This window comes from Myotis davidii, unplaced genomic scaffold (genome assembly GCF_000327345.1).
Source record: "Myotis davidii unplaced genomic scaffold, ASM32734v1 scaffold168, whole genome shotgun sequence".
In the NCBI taxonomy this organism is placed as follows: domain Eukaryota; kingdom Metazoa; phylum Chordata; class Mammalia; order Chiroptera; family Vespertilionidae; genus Myotis; species Myotis davidii.
In genome coordinates this window covers 4803873-4829943 of record NW_006383016.1, presented here as the reverse complement: position 1 = coordinate 4829943, position 26071 = coordinate 4803873, and the positions used below count along the sequence as shown (strand labels likewise).

The 26071-nt window shown below is 43.3% G+C and overlaps 1 protein-coding gene and 1 pseudogene across 2 annotated transcripts in view; one reads left to right on the top strand and one right to left on the bottom strand.

Moving 5' to 3' along the window:
- Positions 1–26071, bottom strand: part of IGF2BP3 (insulin like growth factor 2 mRNA binding protein 3) — a 107341-nt gene that overhangs the window by 17361 nt on the left and 63909 nt on the right. Inside the window, exons 4-8 of one of the 2 annotated variants that reach the window (XM_006779020.2) lie at positions 18096–18147; positions 17938–18001; positions 7972–8253; positions 3111–3245; positions 1315–1437 (exon numbers count right to left, since the gene is read on the bottom strand). In XM_006779020.2, coding sequence (XP_006779083.1) covers positions 1315–1437; positions 3111–3245; positions 7972–8253; positions 17938–18001; positions 18096–18147 — 656 coding nt within the window. The remainder of the gene's footprint in view (positions 1–1314; positions 1438–3110; positions 3246–7971; positions 8254–17937; positions 18002–18095; positions 18148–26071) is intronic. The other variant, XM_006779021.2, reaches the window with a different exon arrangement.
- On the top strand, positions 4810–5638 carry LOC102757321 (annotated as a pseudogene).

Sequence of the window (26071 nt, the reverse complement as noted above, 5' to 3'; positions counted from 1 at the left end):
CTCCAAGCCTTCCGACGATATGAGGCATCAACGCCCGAGCCAGTCCCATGGGAAGCAGGGACGCAGAGTGGGAGGATACGGCCTATTGGTACGGCTCTCCTTCAGATTCCCAGAGTTACAATTCTCATTGTCACGACTAGCAGAATACCGTATGCTAAACTTGAGACAGATGAACAGGGTATTATTCCTTTTTTTCTCCAACTTGCTAAAAATGTAAACACCGACACATTATTTGCCTTAGGCTGTTTAAAGAAGTGTATTTCTCATCTCCATTTTCAGCCCACCTTGCCCCTGCCAAGCTTTTATATTACAATTTTCAAAATAGCTGCTTCTAGAACAGCTTTTAAGATCTTCCCCCACTTAACACCCTCCCTTTTCTGAGCATAAACATCAACACAGGGTAGGACCATGCATTATATTTACCACTTAGTGGTTTTTTTAATTTCTTTACAGTCAGGCAGGACCGCCCTCCTTTCTTTCCACCTCCTGCTTTGAGAACTCCCTGCTACACACACCCAGTGCTCAGCTCTCCTTAGTCCATCCGCCTCTTCCCACCTTATCTTTTTTCTGATACTCAGATGGGAACTAGGGACAGTCACGCTCAGAAAAAGGAAAACCTCTCCAAATCATTCCAGAGCCTGTGGCCCCAGGTGTGGTACCAGCCTCCCCACACTGAACAGTAACAGCGGCTGCAACTTCTGAGGCTGTGTTATAGACACTGCCGCTTCCGTCCTGCTCTCGGATTGTTCACACGGGCAGAAGGCAGCCCTGGCAGAAGACAGCTGCCGTGTCTCGTGTCCCAGGGACACCCACGCAACCTGTGGAGCGGCCCCTGTGGTGAGGAGCTGAGGCCTACCACCACCAGCCAGCACTGACTTGCCAGCAACATGAGAGCTGAGCAAAACCACAGCCGAGCTGCTCCTGAATCCCTGACCCACAGAGAATTGGTGACCCATAAACCTTTCCCACTGTCATAAGCTCTCAGACGCTGGGATACTGTCTTACACATCCAGGGGTAATAACCTGGGTTCTCTCTAGGCACTTGGGGAATATAGGTCAGCAAACCTGACCGAAGCCAGCTAGGAAATACAAATGTACAGCTTTCGTGCCCCTGCCTCTCTGGTGGGATTAGAGAACCGTTCAATGTGGGTCAGAGACAGACTGCAGACAGTGGACTGAGTTTGAGAAACGAAGTATAAGCAGGGCGGTGCCGGCTGGCTCGGTCAGATGGGACAGGCTACGCTTAACATGAAACTCCAGAGAAACACAGCGCTTGAAATTTTCTTATTTAAAAATAAGCAAGGCAGCACTTACGGAGATATCGTTATTTTAGTGTCTGTGTCTTGCTCGATTTTTTTAAGATTTCTTCCTTCCTTACCAATAAGACGGCCTACAAAGTTATTATGGGCTAAAATCTTCAAGGGAAGCTCTTCTGTGCTGTAAATAAATATAAAAAAAAAGGCCATGAAATCAGGGCAAGTAACCCTGCTCTCAGGGAAAAAGAGAGTATTTGTTCATTAAACATTTACTTCCTACCCACCACTTAGGAAGCATGATGCCAGGGGAGTTTGAACTGCTGACCATCAGCCACATTCTAGCAATGCGTGAACAAGGGGTAAAATCATTAATATGTATCTGGATATAAGTTAATTTTTAAAAACGGTTTCCTTTTATTCATCTCAGGGACTACCTTCCAATGATGGATTCTGTTTAGCTTTGAAAACAGCACCTACTCAAATTCCTGTTCCTAAATCCCCAACTCCAGAACACAATGTACAGATGCAAATAGTATGATTTTAGTATAAATTTTAAACTCCGTACCTGGCAACACAGGCACAGTTTAGACAAGGAAACAAGGAACTCAGCGGTGTTACACTCTGGGGAAGAGTGTAAGAGCGGGAGGCGGCGGGGGTGGGGAGGGTGACATTTCATTTGCACCTTTCTGAATTTCCCAAACACATACCATTGTTTATAAACGTCATTGGGCCTGGCTGGTGTGGCTCAGTGGTTAAGCACTGACCTCTGAACCAGGAGGTCATGTCGTAATTCCAGTCAGGGCACATGCCCAGGGTTCGAGCTCAATCCCCAGTAGGGGGCATGCAGGAGGCAGCTGATCAATGATTCTCACTGATGTTTCTACCTCTCTCTCCCTCATTTCCTCTTTCTGAAATCAATAAAAATATATGTATTAAAATTGTTTTAAAATAAAAAAATAAAAACATGCCCTAACCAGTTTTGCTCAGTGGATAGAGCTGCGGACTGAAGGGTCCCAGGTTTGATTCTGGCCAAGGGCACATACCCAGGTTGCGAGCTCAATCCCCAGTGTATGGCATGCAGGAGGCAGCCAATCAATGATTCTCTCATCTATCTCTCATCGCTCTCTCTCCCTTCCTCTCTGAAATCAATAACAATATATTTTAATTAAATAAATAAAAACATCATTGGGGTTTTGGGTGGTGGGCCTTTATTGTTCTCTATACCAAAAAAAAAAAAAAAGAATTAGAATCTATAGCACCATATAACTAACCTTATAACTAAAATATACTTAATATATTTAAAGGTCCCTACAAATTAAATGCTGTATTAGGTCCCAGGCTAACTCCAGCACCTTACTCTGGATTCTGTTCTATACCCAGCACTGTGCTGAAGACTGAATGTAGCACAAAACCCAACCTCCACTCAAAGTTCCTGTGGGAAAGATAGATACGACTTCTGACCTGGAATATCCAAATAAATCCTCCGCTTATCTCAGCACAGGATTAGGGTTCCCACCTCAGGGAGCTCAAAGCCACGGCATGAGGACTTGGGCCCTGTGGTGGGTAAATCCAGGGGTGCTCCTGGACCCCAGGTGGGCTTATGTCCTCCAGCCACCTTCTACAGCCACCTTCAAAGCTTATCAACTTTGTCCTCATTAATGCCACTCACCCCACAGCCAAATACAAAGGAAAATATGTTAAGGACTTAGGTTTTACACCAAATCAACATGCCAACCCCCGGGCCTCCTGAGGCAGCAGCTCCCGGGGTTTGTTGGCAATCCCCAAGAACCGTGTCAATTCAAAGCAAAACAGCACGGACATCAACCTTTCCTTGGGTTCATCCTCATTACTCACAATTTTATGTCTTGGGCCTCCTTATGCATAATCTCCAGAATAGACTTACAAGCCGCAGAGGTGCCTTCCGGGGTAGAGAGGATAGTAATGGACTTCTCAGCAGCGCCTGCGTTCTCTTTACGGTGGACATCGATCCTTAGGGTGGGTGAAAGGAGGGGAAAGCGAGGCTGTGAGGCACGCATTCACAGAGCTTTACAATGACCCACACCCACGTCAGGGCTCTGGGCAAGAGATGAGTCACTTCCCTCAAGAGCATAAGCTCCCTACACACTGTCAAAGGGATGCCTCAGAGATGGATTTTAATTCCGGGAACACTCCCCTCTCTCCTCACTCTGACCCAGCAAGGGCCTGGTTTCATTCTGTACAAGCTGCAACTGCTTCCAGCTCCCTTTTCGATGGCACAGAACAAGCGTCTCCCATCGGAGAGCCTCGGTCTCTCCCACGGTTTTCTCCTCTGCTCTGAACCACACAGGACCTGGATCTGGAGGGCGGGAGCTGGAGTCCCACAAACCAGATGGAACTCTTACTCCATGGTTTGCTCTCGCTGTCCATCGGATGAGCACATTTCACTCGCCCGTTTCCTTTTGCAAAGTTCACCCTGTATTTTGCCTCCTTCATAGAGGAAAGTCCACAACAAAACCTGAAGAGAAGGCAATTCAACTTCAAAGAAAAGCAAATGGCTAATTAATGCAATGTGTCAAACCTCACCAGTAATTATATACACACCAGTTAAAATAAGGTGTATTTTCTTCCAGACCTGCAATTATTTTGAGAGATAAAATTAAGTATTGGCAAGAGGACGGGGACTCTGGGCACACCCACACTTTTGGTGGGAATGTAGAACACCCTTGCAGGACCTATCAAAGCTAAAAAGCTTATCAACTTTGACTCAAGAATTCTACTTCTTGTAACATCTCCAGAGGCCGTCCCACAGGTGTGTCGAGAGAGTGTTTTCACCGTCAGCACTGCTGTGGTGAAAGGGAAACTCTTTGCTGTGGAAACTGTCCTGCACACTGCAGTGCTCAGCAGCATCCCTGGCTCAACCCACCAGATGCCTCAGCTCATCCCTCGTCCAGTTGTGCTGACCAACAATGTCTCCAGACACTGCATGTGTCCACAGGGCTGAGCGGGTCACCCTGGGTGAAAACCACCAGCGCAGAAACGTTCACTGCAGCATGATTTGTAGCAGAAAGAACATTGGGATTAACTTTAAAAGCTCACCAGGAAGAGATGATTAAATAGGAGTATATCCAACCTAGGGGGGTGGGTAGGGGCTGGGAGGAGGCGGATGGAGGGGGGAAGATGGGAGATACCTGTAATACTATCAACAATAAAAAATATAATTAAAATAAAGAAAAACTTCAGCATCAGGTAAATTAAACAAACAAACAAATAATGAATGTATATCCGTATCAGAGAGACGTTTAAAAACGTGGTATAATTACAAATACCAACATTATGAGAGTCCCTGACCTTCTGTGAAAAAATACAATTCATACCATAAGATTTCTCCTTTAAAGCTACACTTGTTAGTAGATACCAGGAACAAATCCTATAAAGATACAACCCCAACTTAACAATGGCTACCATAGGGGGTGACATGAAGGGTCACCCTTTTTTTTTCTCATTTGCATACACGTTCATTTTGAATTAAATACAAAAATAAGAAGGGCCCGGGAGGCGGGGACTGGGGAGACGTTCTAACACTATTGCGGGGTTGGATGGACCACAGCGGGGACGGTTTGTGGGTGATGCCTGGGTCCCCCACCCGCTGAGGACATGGATGAGGACGGGCTTCCTCTCATGGGGTCAGGCACTGACCTGACCAAGGTGCCAGCTATTCAACAGAAAAGAACGGTGGCATTTCTAAACCAGTTTGTGGTGCACACTGTGCAGTTCCTCAACCACTTCTCCACAGTCTGTGAGGAGAAGCTGGCAGGCCTTTCTCTTCGTATCCAGCAAACTGAAACAACTCTCAATATTTTAGATGCAAAGTTGTCATCTATCCCAGGCCTAGATGATGTCACAGTTGAAGTCTCCCCTGTAAGTGTCACTGGAGTCACAAATGAAACCACTTCAGAGCCATCACAGCAGAACAGTTTACAAGAATCTGGACCACAGCAAAGTGAAGTAACAGCAGAAAATATCTTAACTGTAGTCAAGGATCCAAGATATGCCAGATATCTCAAAATGGTTCAAGTGGGTGTCCCAGTGATGGCAATAAGAAACAAAATGATATCAGAAGGACTAGACCCAGATCTTCTCAAGAGGCCAGATACTCCAGTGCCTGATGGCGAACGTGAAAAAAATGCAGAAGAAAGTTCAGATAGTGAATCCTCTTTTAGTGACTAAGATTAACTTTCATAATAATTACAGATAACACGTGTAGAAGTACTTTACATTCTATCAGAGAGTCTGAACTTGACCTCTTTTTCAAAACAACATCAAGTTGCCAGATATTCACCACCAAGCTTCCTCAGTGCTAAAATTGTAATAATAATAAAGCATTTATAACCTGGCAAAAAAAAGAAAATAAGTCTGCTGTTGTTGAAAAGATACAAGAAAGAAAATCAACCATCCAAAAAACGGGGTTCAGTGAAAATGAGACCTTCGTGAGTCCTTCTGGCCCCTCAGACACTAGAAGACAAAGAGCTGTGTAATTCCCCGTCGTGAGAATGGCCACTTCACCTTACCAGTAAAATCAAGGTTTGGATTTCATTTTCCTAAATGTTGGCTGAAAACTGAAGACATATTTCAGAAGCAAAACCTATTGCTAAAAATAAGGGCAATGCAGAAATGAAACAAGTAAGAACTAACTCGAAATAACTAATTAAAACAGCACCTTAGACAGCAATCTCCTTCTCAGGCACCATTTTTCCAGCCACTATTTCAGAAATCCCGGGTCACCTGCAGCATTGCTTATCTTCTAGGAGGGGACACGGCAGACTCCCTCCTTCCATGGCACTTTCGCCCGCTCACTGTGCGGATCACTAGACTCCCATCCTCAGAGAGAAGGGTAACCCTCTGAGGCCGTGCCAGAAGCAGAGGACCCGATAACGACTAGTTTCAATGGTAAGAATTAATTGAATCCTCTGGATGTAACAAAAACTGCTTCCCTTCCCTCTCCATTGGCCATCTTCTTGCCTTAAATAAAACAGCTCAGTTTAAAGAAGCTCTTTCCTCTGACAAGGAAATGAATAGCATTAAAAGGACCTCTTCTAATCTGCCATGTGACGAGGAAGGAAAACCATTTCATAATGAGTTTCTGCAGATAATGCTGAATCAAGGGAAGCAAGAAGCCCTTCCATTTTAAGATTAAAACCAGGCAAATTGAACATTAAAACTGATCTAGGCCCTGGCCGGTTTAGCTCAGTGGACAGAGCATCGATGCATGGACTGAAGGGTCCTGGGTTCAATTCCCGTCAAGGCTTAAACCTCGGTTGCAGACTTGATCCCCATCCCTGGTTGGGGCAAGTGTGGGAGGCAACCAATTGATGTGTCTCTCTCACTCTCTCTAAAAAAATTCAATGTAACGTATCCTCAGGTTAGGATTTAAAAACAAACAAACAAATAAAATACTGATCTAGGCTATGGTACCACTGTCTTCCCATCTCATACATGATGAGGTCAAGGCCATTGATTCTGCACAAAGGTACCCAACACCATACGCCTCCTGCTTCAAAGCAGGGACGGCAGGGTCAGCCATCACTCTGCAGGTGGAGTGGGTCCCCCCGCCCCCCGCATCACAAACCCAGTTCTCTGTGGTTCTGCAGGAACAAGCAGCAGTTAGCTCAATAGGCACGGTGCCTACAATGAATATGGATGTCCTCTGAAGCCTGCTGGAGCCAACTCAGCACCGCAGTTGCACTTCCAGGAAAAGGCTCTCCTGAATTCCTTGGACCACATGAAATGGAATCAATGTCCTTACTACATTTAAAAAACAAAATAATCCGCAGCCATCTCGTACCTGGCGCCAGGCCATTCCCCGGGCGCTTGGCAAAGAGTGACTGACCCCAGCGAGGTCTGTGTGCAGCCGCTTCTCCCTCGTACACCTGGCTCTTCGGGAAACAGGGCAGCAGCACCCCAGGATGTGCCCGGAAGCACTGCCCAGAACCAGGGTGGGGACAGGCCCATCTCCCAGCTTCTCGGGGTCAAAATAGCCACATACAGTATCACGGGTTGGTCAATAAAGCAAAGCAACTAATACACGATGCAGGGGAGTCACATTTCACTCTTCTGCCAAATAACGAGAACCTTTCACATATCAGGCAACCTGCTCAGCACAGTGGAAAATCATCACACACAGCTCTGCTTGCTGCTCCTGAAAAGTTAGCTCCAGGGTTTGGCCAAGAATCACCAAGTCCCTTCAACTCTGCAAGTTCAAACTCCCAACCAAGATGCTGAAGAACGAGCCACCCCAGCTACAGGGCATACTCATGGGATAAATTTGGACCATAGGCTGGATGATTCTTTACTCAAGTAAAGCAAGACTGAAAAACTACCTCTATCCTGGACCCAGAAAATTACTTCCGAAAACAAAAAGGTAGGCATCTCCAGGGGTTGGGGAGCAGAGAATAACCTAGAAGTTGCCCTTCTGTTTGCCAGGATCTTTCACATCACAAGTGGATTAGGTATCATTTGCTTTCCATTAACATGTGAAAATTTGAGGTTCCCTGAGACTGATATTTAGTCCCGTATTTGTATAAAATAAACACTAAGATATCAAAGTCGAAAGGTTTTGCCAGATTCCCAAGTACTGGAAGGGATCATGACCACGTTCACAAGACCGAGTACCATACAACACGCTGTTACTAAGATTCGGGGGAAACATTACCGCCCACCACACACTCGGAATACTCACTTAGATTGAGTCTGTTTGGTGATGTTCCGAATGGTGGCACCTTCTTTTCCTATAATGGCTCCAACGAACTGGGTGGGGACTAGCAGGCGTAGAGGCAGGTCACAGGGTTTCTGCTTGGACACCGATCCTGGAGAGCCCTGTCTCGATGAGCCCCTCTGCCCAAACCCGCGGCGGCCTCGGGGCTGCTGTGAAGCGTTCTGCTGGGAGGCCATCTCGTCCGGGATGTAGGCCACTTTCAACGTGAAGTTCTCCAGCTGGAATCCATTCAGTTTGTCTAACGCTCTGAAAGTTGACAAGGAGCAAGGGTGGGAAGAGAAATCGAACTTTATAATAAACCCTTCAGTAAAGCAATACCTATATCTCCTCCACTCAGGATCATTGGCTCAAAATCTTCTGAATAAAAAGCCACAGAACAGGTAACCCAGAGCAACTTAACACCCTAACACCCCACCACACACACACACACACACACACACACACACACACACACACAACACGGGGGAAAAAACCTGACAAGTTTCCAAAGGGAACGTATTTGTCATCTAATGAAAAATAGAAAAAATTTGTCAAAATTCACATACACATTACATCAGTGTCAGGTGTACACATAAGGACTCGATAGTTGCTTATAATGTGAAATGATCACATCTGCCTGGCTAACATCTGTCATCACACATAGTTACAGAATGTTTTTTTCTTGTGATGAGAATTTTAAGATCTCTCTCAGGAACTTTCAAAGAGGCAATACAGTCGTATTAACTCCAGCTCACAGGCTGTGCATCACACCCCCATGATCTACTTGTTTTATAACTGGAAGGAGTACCTTTGCTCCCTCACCCATTTGCCCACTGCTTATCTCAGATATCCACCAATCTAATCTATGAACTTGTGTTTGTTTGGGTGTGTGTGTGACTGGCTTTTTTTTAGACTCTACATGTGAGACCATATTGTGCTTATCTTTTTCTGTCTGACCTCTTCCTGACTTATCTCACTTAACATAACATCCTCAAGGCCCATCCACGTTACTGCATTGCCAGCATTTCATTCCTTTTCATGGCTGAATGCTATTCCGTTGTGTATATATACACACCAGGCTTTCTTTATCCCTCATCCATTGATGGACACTAAGTTGTTTCCATATCTCAGCTACTATAAATAATGCTGCAATTGAAACTCTTTATTAAGCCATTAACCCAAGAGGTCAGTAACAGCGGAGGAGCCAGGGAAGGGAGTGGGCAGATCTCGCCCAGGCTAGTCTTTCCAAGTCAGAAGGGAGGAGATGTTGGAAATATGCACCTCCCTCGCTTCATCTTCTTATAAAATACAAACATTAGATAGCGTAAGCTACACAGGACAGATCTCTCTCAAACTCTCACAGGAGATGGGTAGGATTTGATACTCAGGATTATCACTCAACACATTCTCAGCACCTACCATGTGCTACCCCTACTATGCGCCATCCCTGAGCAAACAGCAGCCCTGACCTTCTGGAGTTCATGGTCTGGCCTGGGGCAGAGAGGCAGGGTGATGATGGGCCAAACGAAGCTATTTTCTACCTTATCTATCTGCCCATCCGCCCACTTCTCTACTGTGAGAGGAGCCTTACTGCATTTTTTTTTTTCATTTTGAATGTTACTACGGAAAAGTACCAAATCTTAAGAGTCCATCTCAATGAGTTTTCAGAAGGTCAGCCTGCAACCCAAAACCAGAGCAAGGACACACCAGCCCACCAAAGCCCACCAGGACCTCCCGAGACTTCGAATACCATAGACTGATGCTGTTTTAAAAGTCTAGGTAAATAAGTATATATTGTTATGTGCGCTCATTTCTGGCCTCTTTAATTTACCAGTTTTATAAGCTTTACTCATGTTGTTTTTTACCTCACTTAAGTATTTTAAAAGTGGAGAACGCAATAAAAAACGGACAGAGAAGATATCACCAAGACACCAAAAGCAACACAAACACATGTTTAATAATACACACTCCCAAGTACACAACAAAATTAAAAATAAACAAAGGTCCCACGCTTTCCTAAGGTTACTCAGATTCTGTCCCAATGGGCTTTGAGCTCAGCCCTGGAAGGCAAAGAAAGACAGGAATGAAATGGTCTCTCCCTAGTTGCTCAGCGGTCATTTCTGGTTCCCATATTGCTTTCCTTATGTGGAGATCTTTCTATTTTGACTTAGATGGAACAGGAGGGTGGCAAAGAGATGGCCCCACCACCAGAAAGGGCACCAAAAGCACGGAGCCAGAACTCAGGCCTGGACAGCCAGACGGAGCACGTGTCCTGGGGACCCAGCCTCGGGCCCTCTTCTCCCACGTCAACCCCCTTCCCTCACTGTCCCACAGAACCGAGGATGAATTCGTCACAATAGGTCCAAGTCATACAGAAACACAAAGAAAGGTGCAGGATATTTCTGCCACTAGCACCAACCCTCCAAGACCCTTCCCGGAATCACTGCTGACCACCATAACTTCTGCAAACAGACCACTTCTTTCCCTGTTTATATCAAACGTATGTTCAGCATCTGACATAACTGGGATCATGATGTACGTAATTTGTGTTTTGCTTTTTTCCCAAATATACCTTGGGATGTTTCCATGTGATGTCTATGTCAGAGGGCATTCTTTCCATAAGCTTATACAGTGATAGGAGACACGTGGCACAAGTTATTTTACCAACGTCCTGATAACAGAACCGTAAGTTAACCTATCAATCCTTGCTTTCTCCCTCTCCCCTTTTTTCTTAAGGGAAATGTAAATTAAGGGCATTAATTTGGATTTCTTATTGTTGTTAATCTGTCTTATTCGAGGATATTTTTCCATTGATTTTTAGAGGGGGGGGGAAGGGAGGGGAAGGGACAGAGAGAAAGGAACATCTATGTGACAGAAATACATCGACTGGTTGCCTCCCGCACGCACCCGGACCAGGTCCAGGGATCCAGCCTGCAACCAAGGTGCTTGTCCTTGACCGGAATCAAACCCGGGACCCTTCAGTCCACAAGCCGACGCTCTATCCATTGAGCCAAACCAGCTAGGGCTAGTTTGGTTATTTCTGAAGGAGGACAACCACTGAGAAATTGAATTGATACTTACGAAGTATACTTTTTATAGAAAGTTGGAGCTGCAGAAGTCTCAACCAATTAGATTTTCCTTCTAAACAACTTTAAACCTTTTTCAAGGTCAGGAGAAGCTCATCACTGAGGTTCTTTCAGAAACCCACAGAAACATGGGCCCAGCGAGGGAGTCAACTGTGCCTACAGGCACTAGGAGCAACGGGCTCCGCACACTCCTTTCCTACTGCAAACAGTATAGCCGACTTCAGAAGGAAGTTCTGAGCGTGGAATTCGGTCAGTAATGTTACAAAAAGTACCTATGTCTTTCTGGAGTGAGACAGGCGGACACTGACGTCACTCTCAGGGAGGTGAACCTCAGTCCTCAGCGCCTGTGGTGTTCTGGGGCTCAGCCAGTTACATGCCCCTAAGTGCCAGCTCCTCGACTGGGCATAAGACTGAAACGTCAAACCTCATGTGCTGCTTCTAAAAGATTTTTGTTGTTTATTTCTTGTTTTCCTGGGGTGTGTGGGGGAGGAGGAAAGGTTCTCTCACGGGGGAGGTCAGAAGGCACAGTGCTCTGGTACCCAGTATACTGTCTGGGCCCCAAAGGCCCCCAATGCTTACATACTGGGTGTCCCCCGTGTGCCTGCCCACTGGCAGTTTCTGACCCCTCAAACCACAGCACTCATCGGGGCAGAGCCGAAGAAGTACAGGAGTAACTAACGCAAGCAAGGGCGTTCCGTGACCAAAGACTCCACGCTTCTCAATAAGTGAAACACTGAACCCTTTCTGCGCACGGAGTCTGCTGCTCAGCTCTGTCCTTTGGTGGCTTGCTGAGCCCATGGGTAGAACATTATAGAACTTTCACAAACATACTGTCTATGTGAGAAATGGCTCACCTGTCCAAATTTCAAAAGCTGGGCTAGGAAACAGAAGCATGGCGAAGATGAGACTTTTAATAACACTCTCGAGAGCCGGCGCCCGTTGTACAGGAACACACGTGGGGCAGGGAGCATAGGGAGCATAGCCGATATATTTAGTCCCTCCTCCGGTCCCTCATTGGCTGAGGACTATTTTGGTCACCTGTTTCCTAATAGGTCGCCTACATCTTACTGTCTCCCATTGGATTATTTAAGAAAATGGGATGGGGCCTTTTCTAGTCGCCTTCACCTCCTTGTCTAGGGAAATCTTCCTAGGACATGTGCTATCAGCCATGTGTACAGCTCTCACCCTCTCCCCACCCCCACATCCTGTTTGCTCTGGGGAAATTCAAGAGCCGCCTGGCCACATGCTGTTTCTTTTCTACGAAGGTAAGTCAAAGTCATGCTTCTTACATACATACGACACGTATGGTGAGAAGGTGACGGTGTTCACAAGATTTGTGGTGGTGATCATTTCACAATGTATACAAATATCAAATCATGTGGGACGCCTGAAACTAAGATAACGTTATATGTATCTATTACACCTCAATTTAAATGAACAACCGTCATAATTATTAAAACGTATGCATTCAGCTCAGCAGAATCAAGGGTGTTCTTCCAAGCGTGCTCCTCAGGATCCTGTCTCCCATCTTCCCCTGGCTCTGCTCTGCCGCTAATCTGAGTCACTCGGGAGATCCTGAAGTACTAGTAGTGTTGCTAGTCAGTAGCAATAACTATTGATAAGAAATTTAGTAGGGCAGATCAGTTTAGGGAGCTTTGAGAGAGAGCGGCTACGTAGTTTAACTTAAGGATGAGGGAGGAAGGAGAGAGAAGAAATGAGACCAGAGAAGAATTAAACTCATTGAAGGGCACGCACACACCTTAGTAGTGAAAAGAGGCTGAACTACAGACCAGAAGTCTAGTCCAGCTAGAACAATATGCAGCCATGTGACCTTGGAAAGGCCATGTTCTTATTCGGCGCTAGGTTCCTCACCTACAAAACGCAGCAATTCGATTTATGATCGCTTTCAACTCAAAAATTCCATGTCTAGAATTTCTGTTTTCTTCTTCCCAGACCTTACTGCTGTATATAGCACAGATTCTAACAAAATGAGGGTTAACCATTATTGAAAAGTCACACAATTCAGTTTTCTGCTTGTGCCAAGAATGTAAGGTCGAGGCATGCAATTCAATAATAATTACTAGAAGCCTGGTAACAGCACTGCAGGGATGCAACTTAAGGAAATAATTACTGCCAAAGCCCGAAGATTTACCTCCGACGGACTTTACAATTACACTGGTTCGACAAGCACACGCGCATACACAAAAAGCAAAAACAAGAACCCTGCACACCACCTGTGTTACAGAGGACTGACACATCGACCGTGGTAGGGGCGAAACGCTATGTAGCGATTACCAACAGTATAAAGACAGGCAACGGAAATAACGAAACGCTACAGAAGGATCTTGGTAATTTTAGAAGTTATGACACATGAGACAAAGTCTACAAAACTTGACGGTTATCTCTGAATGGCAAAAAGGCAAGAAACTCCTTTGTCTTACTGCTCTGTTGCTTCTTTTTGCAGAATAAAATCTTCTAGTTACATGATTTTTACAGTTTATGGGGTGATTTTCCTCCTCTTAGCCATCAGCCAAGATGTGGAAAACACTTCTAACCATCACAGTGTACACCTGATGTGGGTCTTCAAACTGACACAGAAGGATCCTCAATGACAGCTTCACAATATAAATAAATTATACTCCGATTCCCTAACGAAAATAAACATCAGAAATAAGAGCCCAAAAGAAAAGAAAGTATAGAAATTAAATGCCTGCAAATTCCGAAGGGTTATTTCCTTGTCACACACGACAGATCTCCCAGGGAGCGATGGCTGGCTACCTTGGACGATGTTACCTAAGCATCTCTGGGAGGAAATGGGTGTCTCGAGGCCCCAGCCTTTCTCCCTCCAAGGAACAAGTAATACTAAATACATTCTCTGTTTTTAATGATTTATTTTTGTTTTTATTATTTTTATACATTTTATTATTTTAATAATCCAAGACTTCAAGTTAAAACAAATAGGTATCTCCTAGTAATATAGTACTCTAAACCTTTGATTTTCCTAACCACAAGGTGGCAGGAATTTCCATGCTAAATTCTGTCTTAGAGACAGCCTTATTGAGGAATCAATTTTCTTAAAAGTGGCATTTATAGAGGTTTAAGTAACAAAAAGAGGCAGCCACAAAAGCCTTTAAACTAGGTTCCTGAGTATCAGCGGCCAGTCATTATCTGGAATGGAGTATAAATGAAGTATATTGAGCAAGAACAGAGTATCATCAGCAGAAATGAAAAAGGTTGGAAAACGCTTAATAGCTGCTAACTTTGGAGTTCTCGTGAGGTATTATGATAGGTGTTTTGGAAGCGCTGCATAGGTTCTCTCAACAGCCTCATGAGCTAAGAACTGTAATTATTTCCACTTTACAGGCAGGTGTGAACTAAGACAGATCAACTTGACCAGAGTGACAGCCAAGAGTGGTGGCACGGAGGTCACCCCATGGACTCTGGAATGTGAACTCCAAGCCTCCACGCTCTGCCCACCCCCACACCAGCACATCCCAGCTACACAGACTCCCAAGTATCAGACGCAAGGAAAGAAAAGTCAACTGAGAATACCGACTCCGCCCGCATGACCTGAAGAGGTGAGCTTTGAACGGGCTCTTATTCCTGATGTTTATTTTTGTTAGGGCAAGGAAAAGGCAAGGGAATCACACCACGCTGGTTTAGGCAGCCGGTGGCTGTGCGCAGCCCAGAGGACAGGCGTGCAGGGCTCAGTTGAGCAAGTCCTGGAGGGACCACCTTCCCAGCTCAAACCACCTGCAGCTGCTCTAAAAGCAGCCCAGAACCAGTGGGTTGGGCAAGAATTACTACTATTTCCTTGGTGCCCATGTGCTAGGCCATTTGATAAGCCTGTTTTTCTATAAATATGTGCCTAAATGAATGACTACATTGGTTTCTTGTCAGCTCTCGTTTTGTAGCTCAGAAAACTGAAGCTCAGAGGTCAGGGTTACAGTCAGAGGCATCCAAGGAGTGAAAGATCCGATGCCTCGCCAATAAAATCAATTCTCCTCATAGAATGAGAATGTACTCCCCATCTCTTTTAAAAAAAAAAAAAAACTTACTAGAAAATGTTCGTAACACTGTATCACAAGACTGACTTTTCCATTCTTTAAATCTATTAACTTCCTCTGAATAATTTTCTAATACTCTTTGCTCTTTGGAATTTTTGAGGGAGAGAAAACCCAATATTCGTATAAGGAAACTCAACGTGGGCAAGAATTAAAATCAGGTGATCCCTCTCCAAATGCACTTTCACCAGTGGGAGGCCCATCCCTGAGGACAGGGTTCTGCCTTCAGTCACCGGCAACATTTGGTCAATACATAGTTGCTATTCATTGAATGACTATTAGAAAAAGAGATGCAAAGAGCATTTTCCTCACTGAAATGCCCATTTATTTGTTTGGGGTATTTAATTACTGAAATGACAGATTTCTAACAACCTTTTTCTTTCCCCTTGGGACCAACAGGGCAGGGCAACCTCTAACAACACTTGTAAAAAACGTCTCCACGTGCAGTTTGCCGTCAGGGTGGGATTCCGTGCGGCAGCGATTCTGCCTGCCATGGTTCCCAGCCACAGTCGGCCCCTCCTGTGCTTGGATTGCAGGGGCTGCTAAATGTCAGCCAGTTCCGACTCAAGTTCAAAACCAACAGACGTTCTCCCATGCAGCTGTTAGCATTGTCCAGTTAGCTGGCTATCCTCACCTAAGTTTTCAAACAGGACAACTAGGACAGGCCTCTGACAATCTCCAAATACCCTTGGGTTTAGCATGTCACCCCACAGTTTCCATCTAACAGAGTTGGCTGTAGCAAGCACTTATTGGAGATCTCTGTAAAGACAAACGGAGTCTGCGTTCTCACTGTCCTCACTCTGACCTCTGCCCCCGTCTACTTGGGGTATAAAACATGAAAATTTTCTGTTCTTCCCTTGTACACAATTTTGCTGAAGAATAAGGTTGGTAAACATCAGTTTTACAACTCACACCACAATTTCTAAGATGTCCAAAAACCTCATGTTAACTGTTAATTTTTTTTAAAAAAATGAGTGAAAGATACAAACAGAAGGAAAAGCAGAATATTTTTAAATCTCTTAAAAGTCTCATTAAAAATGAATCTCAGAAGTCTCATTTTTGGGAAAAAAGTGAAATGAACATAAGTAGATACTGCTTTTCACACACAGGATCAGCTAAGCCTGGTACAGCCCTGTGTTAGGGAGTCAGGAGAACGCACACTCACATGGACCGATGGGGATTTAAACTAGTTCAGATTCTATGAAAGAGAACTTGCCAATATTTAAAAAAATTTTAATAAGTATCTTGATCTATTTCTAGGAATTAACCCTATATTCACACACATGCAAAATGACGTGAAAAAAAGAGATTCTCTACCGCAGCAATTTTCAAACCGGTGTGCAGCAAGAGCTACTAAAACACGCAGCGCCTGGCTATTTAGTCCGCGGCACTGCCCTCTTTTCCCTTAGATTGTCAAAGAAAAAAATGACAACAGCCAAGACGATAGCCATCTGGTGAGTCAAAACTTCACCTATTCTTTTGTCAGATCAGCAACAAATATAATCTATTTTTTGGTGTGCAGCAGAAATTTAGCAATTACTTTGTGTGCCATGAGCAGAAAAAGGTTGAAAATCGCTACACTCCAGCCTTTCTCATAACTGCAAGAGACTCGAAAATAAGCTAAACATTCAATTTGGGACTAAGTCATTCTATATTCATACAATGAAATTCTGTGCAACTTTAAAAAATAGGTTTCTATGTACAAAACACTCAAGTGCTATGGTATCATTTGCGTAAAAAGGAGAAAAAATAGACACACGTTTGTCTTCCATATGGTTATCTTCAAGAAAGTTGGGAACAAAACTAGGGGGAAGAGCTTAAATCTATTAACTTTTGGACCTTTACATTTTTTGGACCTTTACATTTTTGAACCATGTGAGTATTACTCACATATAAAAACTGAAGTCCCACTGTGTGATGCAAATTTCCATCTCCTCGCCAGCCCTATCTTTCCTCTTCTGGCTCCTCCAGGGGTGGGCACTGCCTGTGGTCAGCTAGCTCGATCACCTTTCCCCTTCAGGGCTCAGGTCGGCCAATGTGGTCTCTCCTTTCCCCTTTCCCATGCAGAGGGCAGACAGCTGTCCCTGCCTGCACTGTGTCTGGAGCGGTGAAGACTGCCATGGTCCCTGACACTCAGCTCTCTGCTGCTGGGCACCTTGCATGCCATTCCTGTTTGCAATATGAGCAGACAGGTCAAAAGCAGTATTTGTGGGATCCTCATTTTCTCTCTCTAGTGTTCAGTCAGTTCATTAGATCATTCCCAAGCCTACAGAAGTGTTTTTTTCCTAAGGAAGATTGTTTTATCTGTAAAGTTTAGCCTCCCCATTGCATGGGAATACATTTTTTCCCCACCAATCTAAAATCAAATTACATTGGTTCAATGTCTGCACACTCCTAAATGGCAACAGTAACCATTAGGAAAATCAGGGAGCAAGAAAACAACATTTAACACTGTTGTTTAACACATGACCTACTTACCAGCTTAGAATAAAACAGCAATAATGCATGTATCATATCAATTAGGGGAAAATCTTAATGAAATTTGATGGTACCCAGGTCCACAGCTTTTTGCAAATAGGGTGCAGTTCAGCTTCATCCCATATCCATTTACCACTGATACACTGAAAAGGTAATAAAACTTTAACCAATGCAAATTCTTATCATACCGTTAAACATTAAAAGATTTGCAAGGTCAAACTTGGCAAAATAAAGTTTATTTCTGCTGTCCACTGGGGCGAAATATAAGTACTATACTTAACCTGCTTACTATCCACACAGATAAAAAGTGTCAGTCTGCTTACTGTCTGGCTTGGTCCTTACTGGAATAGGTTACGTTTACGACTGCAGTTTCCGAGTCAGTGTTCACTGGAGGGAGAAAAAAAGGAAGAGAAAGAAAAAGTTAGTCTTCTTTTTACTTCCCCCCTTTTACAAATTTGAAAGCAATTGAGAAGACGTGTACCTTGCTCACAGCTTTCCACCACTCCATACTGGCCTAGTAAACTATCCAGCACCTATCAGGAGGGGGGGAGAAAATTACAGATTTTCAGTTTCCCAAGGTATTACGAGGGCAGAAATGTTTGAAAATCACAAAGAACTGTGATGAAAAAGAGCCCCCAAAATCAACGGGGTTCTGGACTACCATAGTGAGGGACGGGCACCATTGTGGGGTCCCCTCTCCTGCATCTCCTTGACTGTAGGCTCATTTCCTGGGGATAAGGAAGCAGTGAGGCAGCTCCGCACTGCTCACAGCCACAGCCGCCCGGTTCCCAAGGCTGGAGCAGGAGGAAGCATCTATTTCCCATGCAGACAGCAACGCATCATCACACTTCCTCCTTGGATACAGAGTCACGAGACAAGGGCCCACGTCAAGTTTCATCTTTAAGATGTTCCTTCTCAAAGAACTTCCTTTTATAGCTAAAATGGACGCATCGGAACGGACGACTCTCAAGGCAGGCCAGCAAAATGAAGACCGAGCACAGCTGATACTCTACCTGGAGCTAGAGGCTAAGCTGAGTAGTATATCAATACTTGGTAAAAAGTATTAAAAAAAAAGGAAGTGAGCATTTCTAAGTCTATACTAGACTGGAAAACGCACAACTTGAAACTGTTTTAGCATCTTTCCTGTGGCTGCATTACTCCACTGTGCATGTTAGTCTAATGAGAGGCCATGAAAGCAGCACCTACATTTTATCAGACCGTTAACTGTGGGTGTACATCTCATCAGTACAAACCAAATCCCACTGTCTTTCACTTCCCAGAACTATAAAAAGATTTTTTTTTTTGGAAAGGTAAACCAAGATGAGTTTCTATTAATTTACAGGGAACCAATTATTCATTAATTTAATTGCAAACTTTGAAGGACGGGCCCTTGAGAACATGTTCTGGCTCCCAGAACACAATAAAGCATCAAGAAATGCACTAAATAGTCAGGGTAATTCCCTATAAACTTTAAGCAACTTCTTGTAAAGCAGTGGTTCTCAACCCTCCTAATGCCGCGACCCTTTAATACAGTGCCTCATGTTGTGGTGACCCCCAACCATAAAATTATTTTCGTTGCTACTTCATAACTGTAATTTTGCTAGTTATGAATTGTAATGTAAATATCTGATATGCAGGATGTATTTTCATTGTTACAAATTGAACATAATTAAAGCATAGTGATTAAACACAAAAACAATATGTAATTATACATGTGTTTTCTGATGGTCTTAGGCGATCCCTGTGAAAGGGTCGGTCAAACCCCCAAAGGGGTCACGACCCACAGGTTGAGAACAGCTGTTAAAGGACCATTTATCTTATGTGGTATCTTTCAGGCTTTTGTCTACTGATTCCGATTTGAAAACTATAGGCAGGTATGTCTGGGAATGAGTTTTTTTATTTTACTTTTCCCCATTTTAAATAAGGCTAATACCTATTTGTGAATGGGGAATCGTTACATTTTTTCATAATGACATTTTGATGTGAATTTCCTTTGAGTGGGGCCTATTAATAGAAGCGCACTAATCTTTGTCTCTAATTACAGCTGCTGTTAAATCAAAAAGCTTAATCTTTAATTCAGAGCACTCAGCTGACCACATGTCATTTCATGTGTCTGTCTCAGCCACTAGGATGAACAATCACATGAACAGGAATTTCTGTTCACTGTACTGTCCCTGGCACTGGAATGTACAGGCACGAAAAGACATTCCCATAGCCCATAAGTGAAGTAAGTGCTTCCCGGAGGAAATTCTAGTATAGCTTACTAGGAACAGCACTCTCCACGTTGATCACAGACATCTTTTATAAAGGCAAAAAATAAAAATAAAAAACTTCTTACAATGCCACCCAAGGAGGCATAATATGCAACATGTAGCACCTTAAAATCTATAAAAAGCAACCTATTTGTATTTTTAAGACAAAAATGTTTCAATGCCAAAAATGTTTTATATGTATATTAATAGAGTTCTAAAGAGGTATTTAAATTCATTCCATCTTAAGTAATTAAAGCAGCAGGAACAGTCCAGCTACCATTTAAATGAAAGCCCTCTAACAGCAGGGCTTTATAGCAACTTGGGTATCTTGAGGGGCAAGGGTGTGGAGAGGCCTGGAGATGGTGGTGATGAAGGAGGGGTATGGGGGTAGGTGCCAATGTAATATGTTCATTTAAATAAGCACCATTCTTATTTCTTCTTAAAAGCAGTTTTTTAAATAAGTACATTACTCTCCATATTGTTTAGCTTCTATCTCAACTTTTTTAAATATTTTTTTATTGATTTCAGAGAGGAAGGGAGAGAGAGAATCATCAATGGTGAGAGAGAATCATTGATTGGCTGCCTCCTGCACGCCCCCTACCTGGGATTGAGCCTGCAACCAGGGCACATGCCCTTGACTGGAATGGAACCCGGGACCCTTCAGTCCACAGGCTGATGCTCTATCCACTGAGTCAAACCAGCTAGGGCAATCTCCTTGTTACTATTATAGAAAAAAAAAAACAACTACAAAAGCTAAATACCCGTGTTTATAAACAATATTGACTAAACCTACAAAAATAATGCAAAAGAAACTAATATTTTGCAAATGGCCCACTGGCAAAGTGACATAAGTTATAGATCTATTTCTTTTTATATATGGACACACAAATATGCACATATATTTATTTGTATGTAAGTATATACATACATACAGGCAGATAAATAAATGATACAAGAAAACTTCTAACTTAAAAAATCGAGGAAATATACAAAAAATTTTCACTGCGTTCACTGTACAAAGTTTAATATGTCCAAAACAAAATTGCTTGTAGAGTTAAACATTCTATTCCTAGATAATAATAAATGCTACTGATTATCAGAACTATCCTGTGTGTAAAATCTCTGAGGGGAAAATTAGAAACTACAATTCTATCTTCTAAAAACGGTGAATTTTATTGTATGTAAATTATACTTCAATAAACCTTGCTCTAAAAAAACACAAAACAAAAACACACACTATAATTCTTAAAGGAAAAATAGGTCCATCATCAATCTTGGTATCTAGTTGAGGACAAGTTAACCGGACAACCTAGGGGGGTTTACCTAGACACCTGAGATAAATTTCAATGAGTCTTTGAGGTCTTCACTCGTCATTTTTGCATAAGTTTTGGGGGTCATCACAGCTGAGAGAAAGATTGTCAATAACCCAAGCAGAATCACAAATCCCAGAAGGGTTTCCAACCCCCAAGTGCTTGAGCAATGCTAAGTGGCCCGTTTTCCTTAACTGGTTGGGAAGGCATTTATCTGAGTGTGCTGTGTGAAGCAGGACTACCACACTGTATCCTGACACTCAACTCACTGAGCTCCCCACGTAAATACAGCTTACTCCTCACAAGTCTGCCTTGTTGACTCAGCCTGCATTACAGGAAGAAAAGACACATGTTCCTGTATCTGCCGCATAAACCGCCCACCCCAATCCCTAGGTTCTTGCCTTCTCTCAGTTCGTAGAATGTCTTGTCTCTTCTCCCATCTATCCCAACCACAAATGTTTCTTTTAAACAGCCTTGTTTTAATGGTAAAAACAAACAAAACCCAAAATACTTCCACTGCACATTTCCAACATTTCCACAATCTCTTAACAAACCAAAACCCTCATTCCTAAATGAACTTATTTTACTCAAGCCCACAAGAAAACATTTCTCTGTGCTTATGTAAGGTTAAACTCCAACTGGGAGGGGAAGACGCTACCAAAGCAAATGTAAGCCGCAGAGAGAAGGAATGTCTTGGCGGAATCCCACCTTTTTATATATTTAAAACTTAAAAATCTCAAATGTTCAGCACTTTAAAAAAAAATTAAAAGTTCATCCAAATGTAGAAATAGCAAAGAAAGAAGCACATGCTTAAATGCAAAGATGGTCACTTTCCTTAACATAGTGGTCAAGACTTAGATCATAACAGCCTAGAGTGGAAACAATCTAATTGCCCACCAACTGATGAAGGGACAAACACAGTGTGGTGCAGCCACACAACGGAACGTTATTTAGCCATAAAGGGAATGAAGTACTGATACATGCTACCACACAGATGAACCCTGACAACATTAAGTGAAAGACGCCAGTTCCCAAAGACCACATCTTAAGGGTTCCTTTCATATGAAATGTCCCGAACAGGGATCTCGGCAGAAACAGAAGGTAAACGAGTGGCTGCATTGGGCTGGTGCGAGTGGAAGGGTGACAGCTAAAGGTTTCTTTTGAGGTGATGAAAATGCTCTAAAACTGACTGTGGCGATGCTTGCACATATCTGTGATCATACTAAAAACCACAGAACTGTACACTCTAAATGGGGGAGTTGTGCAGTATGTGAATAATAGCTCAATAAAACTTAAAAATAACTAAGATCAATAATACTAGCTAATCACCTAGGTTTGTTTAACCCTTGAAGTATTATTACAGTAAAATTTTATCAGTTTTGCCATTACGTATATCCTCATGAAACCGTCGCCATAATCAAAATAAAAGTTTCTCCATGCCCTCTTCAATCTAGTAGCCTAATTTATTCAAACACGAACACCAAAATATAGTTGAAAAACTACCTTTGTAACTCACACATGATCAGATTTCCTCTGCCTCAGCAACCCCACCATCACCCCCTACAAAACTAGCTATTTTCAACTGATCCCCTTGGGCAGGGAGGAGGTTCATGCTCTCCAGAAAAACCTTCTGATCACTTGCTCTTTACACCCACCGCTCAGGCCCCATCACCTCTGAACCATCTGAACCAAAGGTCTAATTGGCATCCTTGCCTGCAGCCCACCACCCCATGACTATACTCTTCAGTGGCTTCTGAATGCCCACACAACTTGTCCAAACTGCAGCAGGTATAGGTCACCAGTGTTCTGGTACAGCCTGCCTCTTCCAACATCTTTAACTGCTTCCCACACACCCATGCTCCTGCCACACCCTGGAGAGTAGGGAGAGCGCTCTTGTTTCCATAGCACCTGAGCTTACCTAATCCTGCAAATGAAAACCATGTCATTTTATCATCTCTTCACTGGTCTTTCTTCTCCCACTGGACTAGTGATTATTAACCATAGTGATTGACTACATGTCAGATGTGTTGCAAGTAATCCATCCCTAATAGTTACACTGGCTTCCATGTATGGAAGTCAGAAACTTTGTATTCACTTCATTTTCCTGAAGCTCATTATTAAAAGTCCACCTAGTACTGCTACCTCCTACTCTGAACCCTCAGATTCATTTTAGCTTCCAATTGCTTGTTCTCATAACAGTTAGACCTGCACTGTCCAAGTGTGACAGCCACTGGCTACATGGGGCTATTGGGCACTAGAAATGCGCTCAAGTGTAAAATATATGCCATATTTAGAAGACATAGTAAAAAAAAAAGTTTTAAAATATTGATTACAAGTTAAAATTGTTAACATTGTAGCTACATTTGGTTTAGCAAATTAATTTCACCTGTTTTCTTCTTAACTTTTTTTTTAACGTGGCTACTAGAAAATTTTAAGTTGCCTAATGGCCTGCACTACCTTTCTATTGGACAGTGCTGAGCTGGACTGATTTTTAAAATCATTTTTTACTTTCAATTACACGTGATATACATCATTATATTAGTTTCAGTGTACACCCATGACCAGACATTACACAACTTAGTAAGTGATCACCCCAATAAATCCCACACCCATCTACCGCCACACCTAGTTATTAGAATATTATTAACTACAGTTCCTATGCTGTACTTTTTAAAGCTGAACTAATCAACTCACACCCTATAAACTCTAAGAGCTTCCCTTTGTAACTGGAATAGCATCAAAATCCCTAACAAGTGTCTGAAAGCCTGTGTGACCCATGCTCATCCAATGCCACTCTCTCCGCTCCAACCACACTGGCCTTTCAATAGTGACTTCTGGGAAACACCTCAGGGTGCTTTCTAGTAGCAGCACTGTCCCTCGTGGTTTTTCTATAGTAACTCATTTAGGCCACACAGTCCCATGAGGTATCATCCCATTTCACAGATGGGTAAATGACGGCATGGATTCCAAAGTGATGGAGAAATGATTTAAGCCCCAGCTGTCAGATGTCAGAGCCCACACTCTTCCCCACATGCTGAACTAAGTTGCCTCATTTCTTTACACAATTAAATTGATATACGACACAAACTAAAACCAGTTCAATCCTGACTTCGCTTGAAGATCACTATCATCATCTGGTAGGCAAAGAACTTTATCAACTCCCATGTTTCAAGTGCTATTACTGTATTTTTATGTACTTTATTCAGATGAAGGTATTAACCAGCATTAACTTGTTCTATATTTTAATAACAGAAATATTCAAATATTTGTAAAAAAAAACACTCCAAATAATATAAACTTAGGGTCTTTTCTGACCAACTGCTTCTAAACTATTTACTTCCCCCAAACCCTTAAAAAAAAACACACCATGGTCAGTTTGGTGGGTCTCTCCAGATGGTTTTAGAAGTATGTGTGTCACATGAAAAGATGCTCAACATCATTAATCCCCAAGGAAATGCATTTCAAAACCAAATGAGATGTCGCTTTATACCCAATAGGAGTGGCTATATTTCTTTAAAGGAAAACAGTAAGTCTTGGCAAGAATATGAAAAAATTAGAACCCTCATACACCCCTGAGAGGAATATAAAATAGTGCAGCCTCTATGGAAAACAATATGGCAGTTCAAAAAAAAAAAAAAGAAAGAAAAAGAAAAATAGAATTACCATATGACCTGACAACTCCACTTCTGGATAAATACCCAGAACTGAAAGCAGAGATTTGGAGAAATAGTTATGCACCTCTGTCATAGCAGCATGATTCACAAGTACCAAATAGTAGAAGCAACCCAACTGGAGAAACAAAACGTGGTCTGCACATACAATGGAATATGATTCGGCCAGAAGACAGAAATGAAGTACTGATACACACTGTGGATGAACCTCGAAAACATTATGTTTAGTGAAATATGCCAGACATAAAAGGTCACGTATTGCATATTCCATTTATCAGATTGGTAACTCCATAGAGACAAAGTAGGCAAGTGGTTGTCAGGGGCTGGGGGAAGGGAGGATTGGGAATGAGTGCTAATAAACAGGTAGAAAGATTCTTTTTGGGCTGATGAAAATGTCCTGGAATTAGTAGTGATGGTTGTACAACCTCATCAATATGCTAAGACCCACTTGGTAAATTTTATAATTATGTAAAAGTATGTGTATATGCATATATTCACACATGTACCCATAGAGGACAAATATTTTGAGTTTTTAATTTTTGTAAAACTAATGTATTAATTACTGTTCTAAATATTCACATACTAGAGGTCAAGTGCATGAATTCGTGCACAGGTGGGGTCCCTCGGCCTGGCTGGCAATCAGGGCCGTCTTGCCCAGTCCCAATCCGGGCTGGCTGGCCAGCCAGTGGAAGGGACCACGGGAGGTTGGCCAGCCGGCTGGGAGGAGGGACCGTGGGAGGTTGGCCAGCCACGGGAGGTTGGCTGTGGGAGAGCACTGACCACCAGAGGCAGCTCCTGCGTTAAGCGTCTGCCCCTGTGGTGGACAGTGCATGTCATAGCTACCGGACAGTCGTAATGGTCGCTCAGGCTTTTATATATATACTAGAGGCCCGGTGCACAAAAATTTGTGCACTCGGGGGGGAGAGGGGGTCCCTCAGCCCGGCCTGTGCCCTCTTGCAGTCTGGGATCCCTCGGGAGATAACGACCTGCTGGCTTAGGCCTGCTCCCCGGTGGCAGAGGGCAGGCCCAATCCCTAGGTTCAGCCCCTGGTCGGGCTCAGAGCAGGGCCAATTGGGGAGTTGGGGCACCGCCCCCTGTCATGCACAGAGCAGGGCGGATCGGGAAGGTTGGAGTCCTCCGTCACTGAAGCAAGCAACCCTCATGTTCGCTTCCAGCTGCCTGGCTGCCGGCTGCCATCTTGGCTGGCAGTTAATTTGCATATCA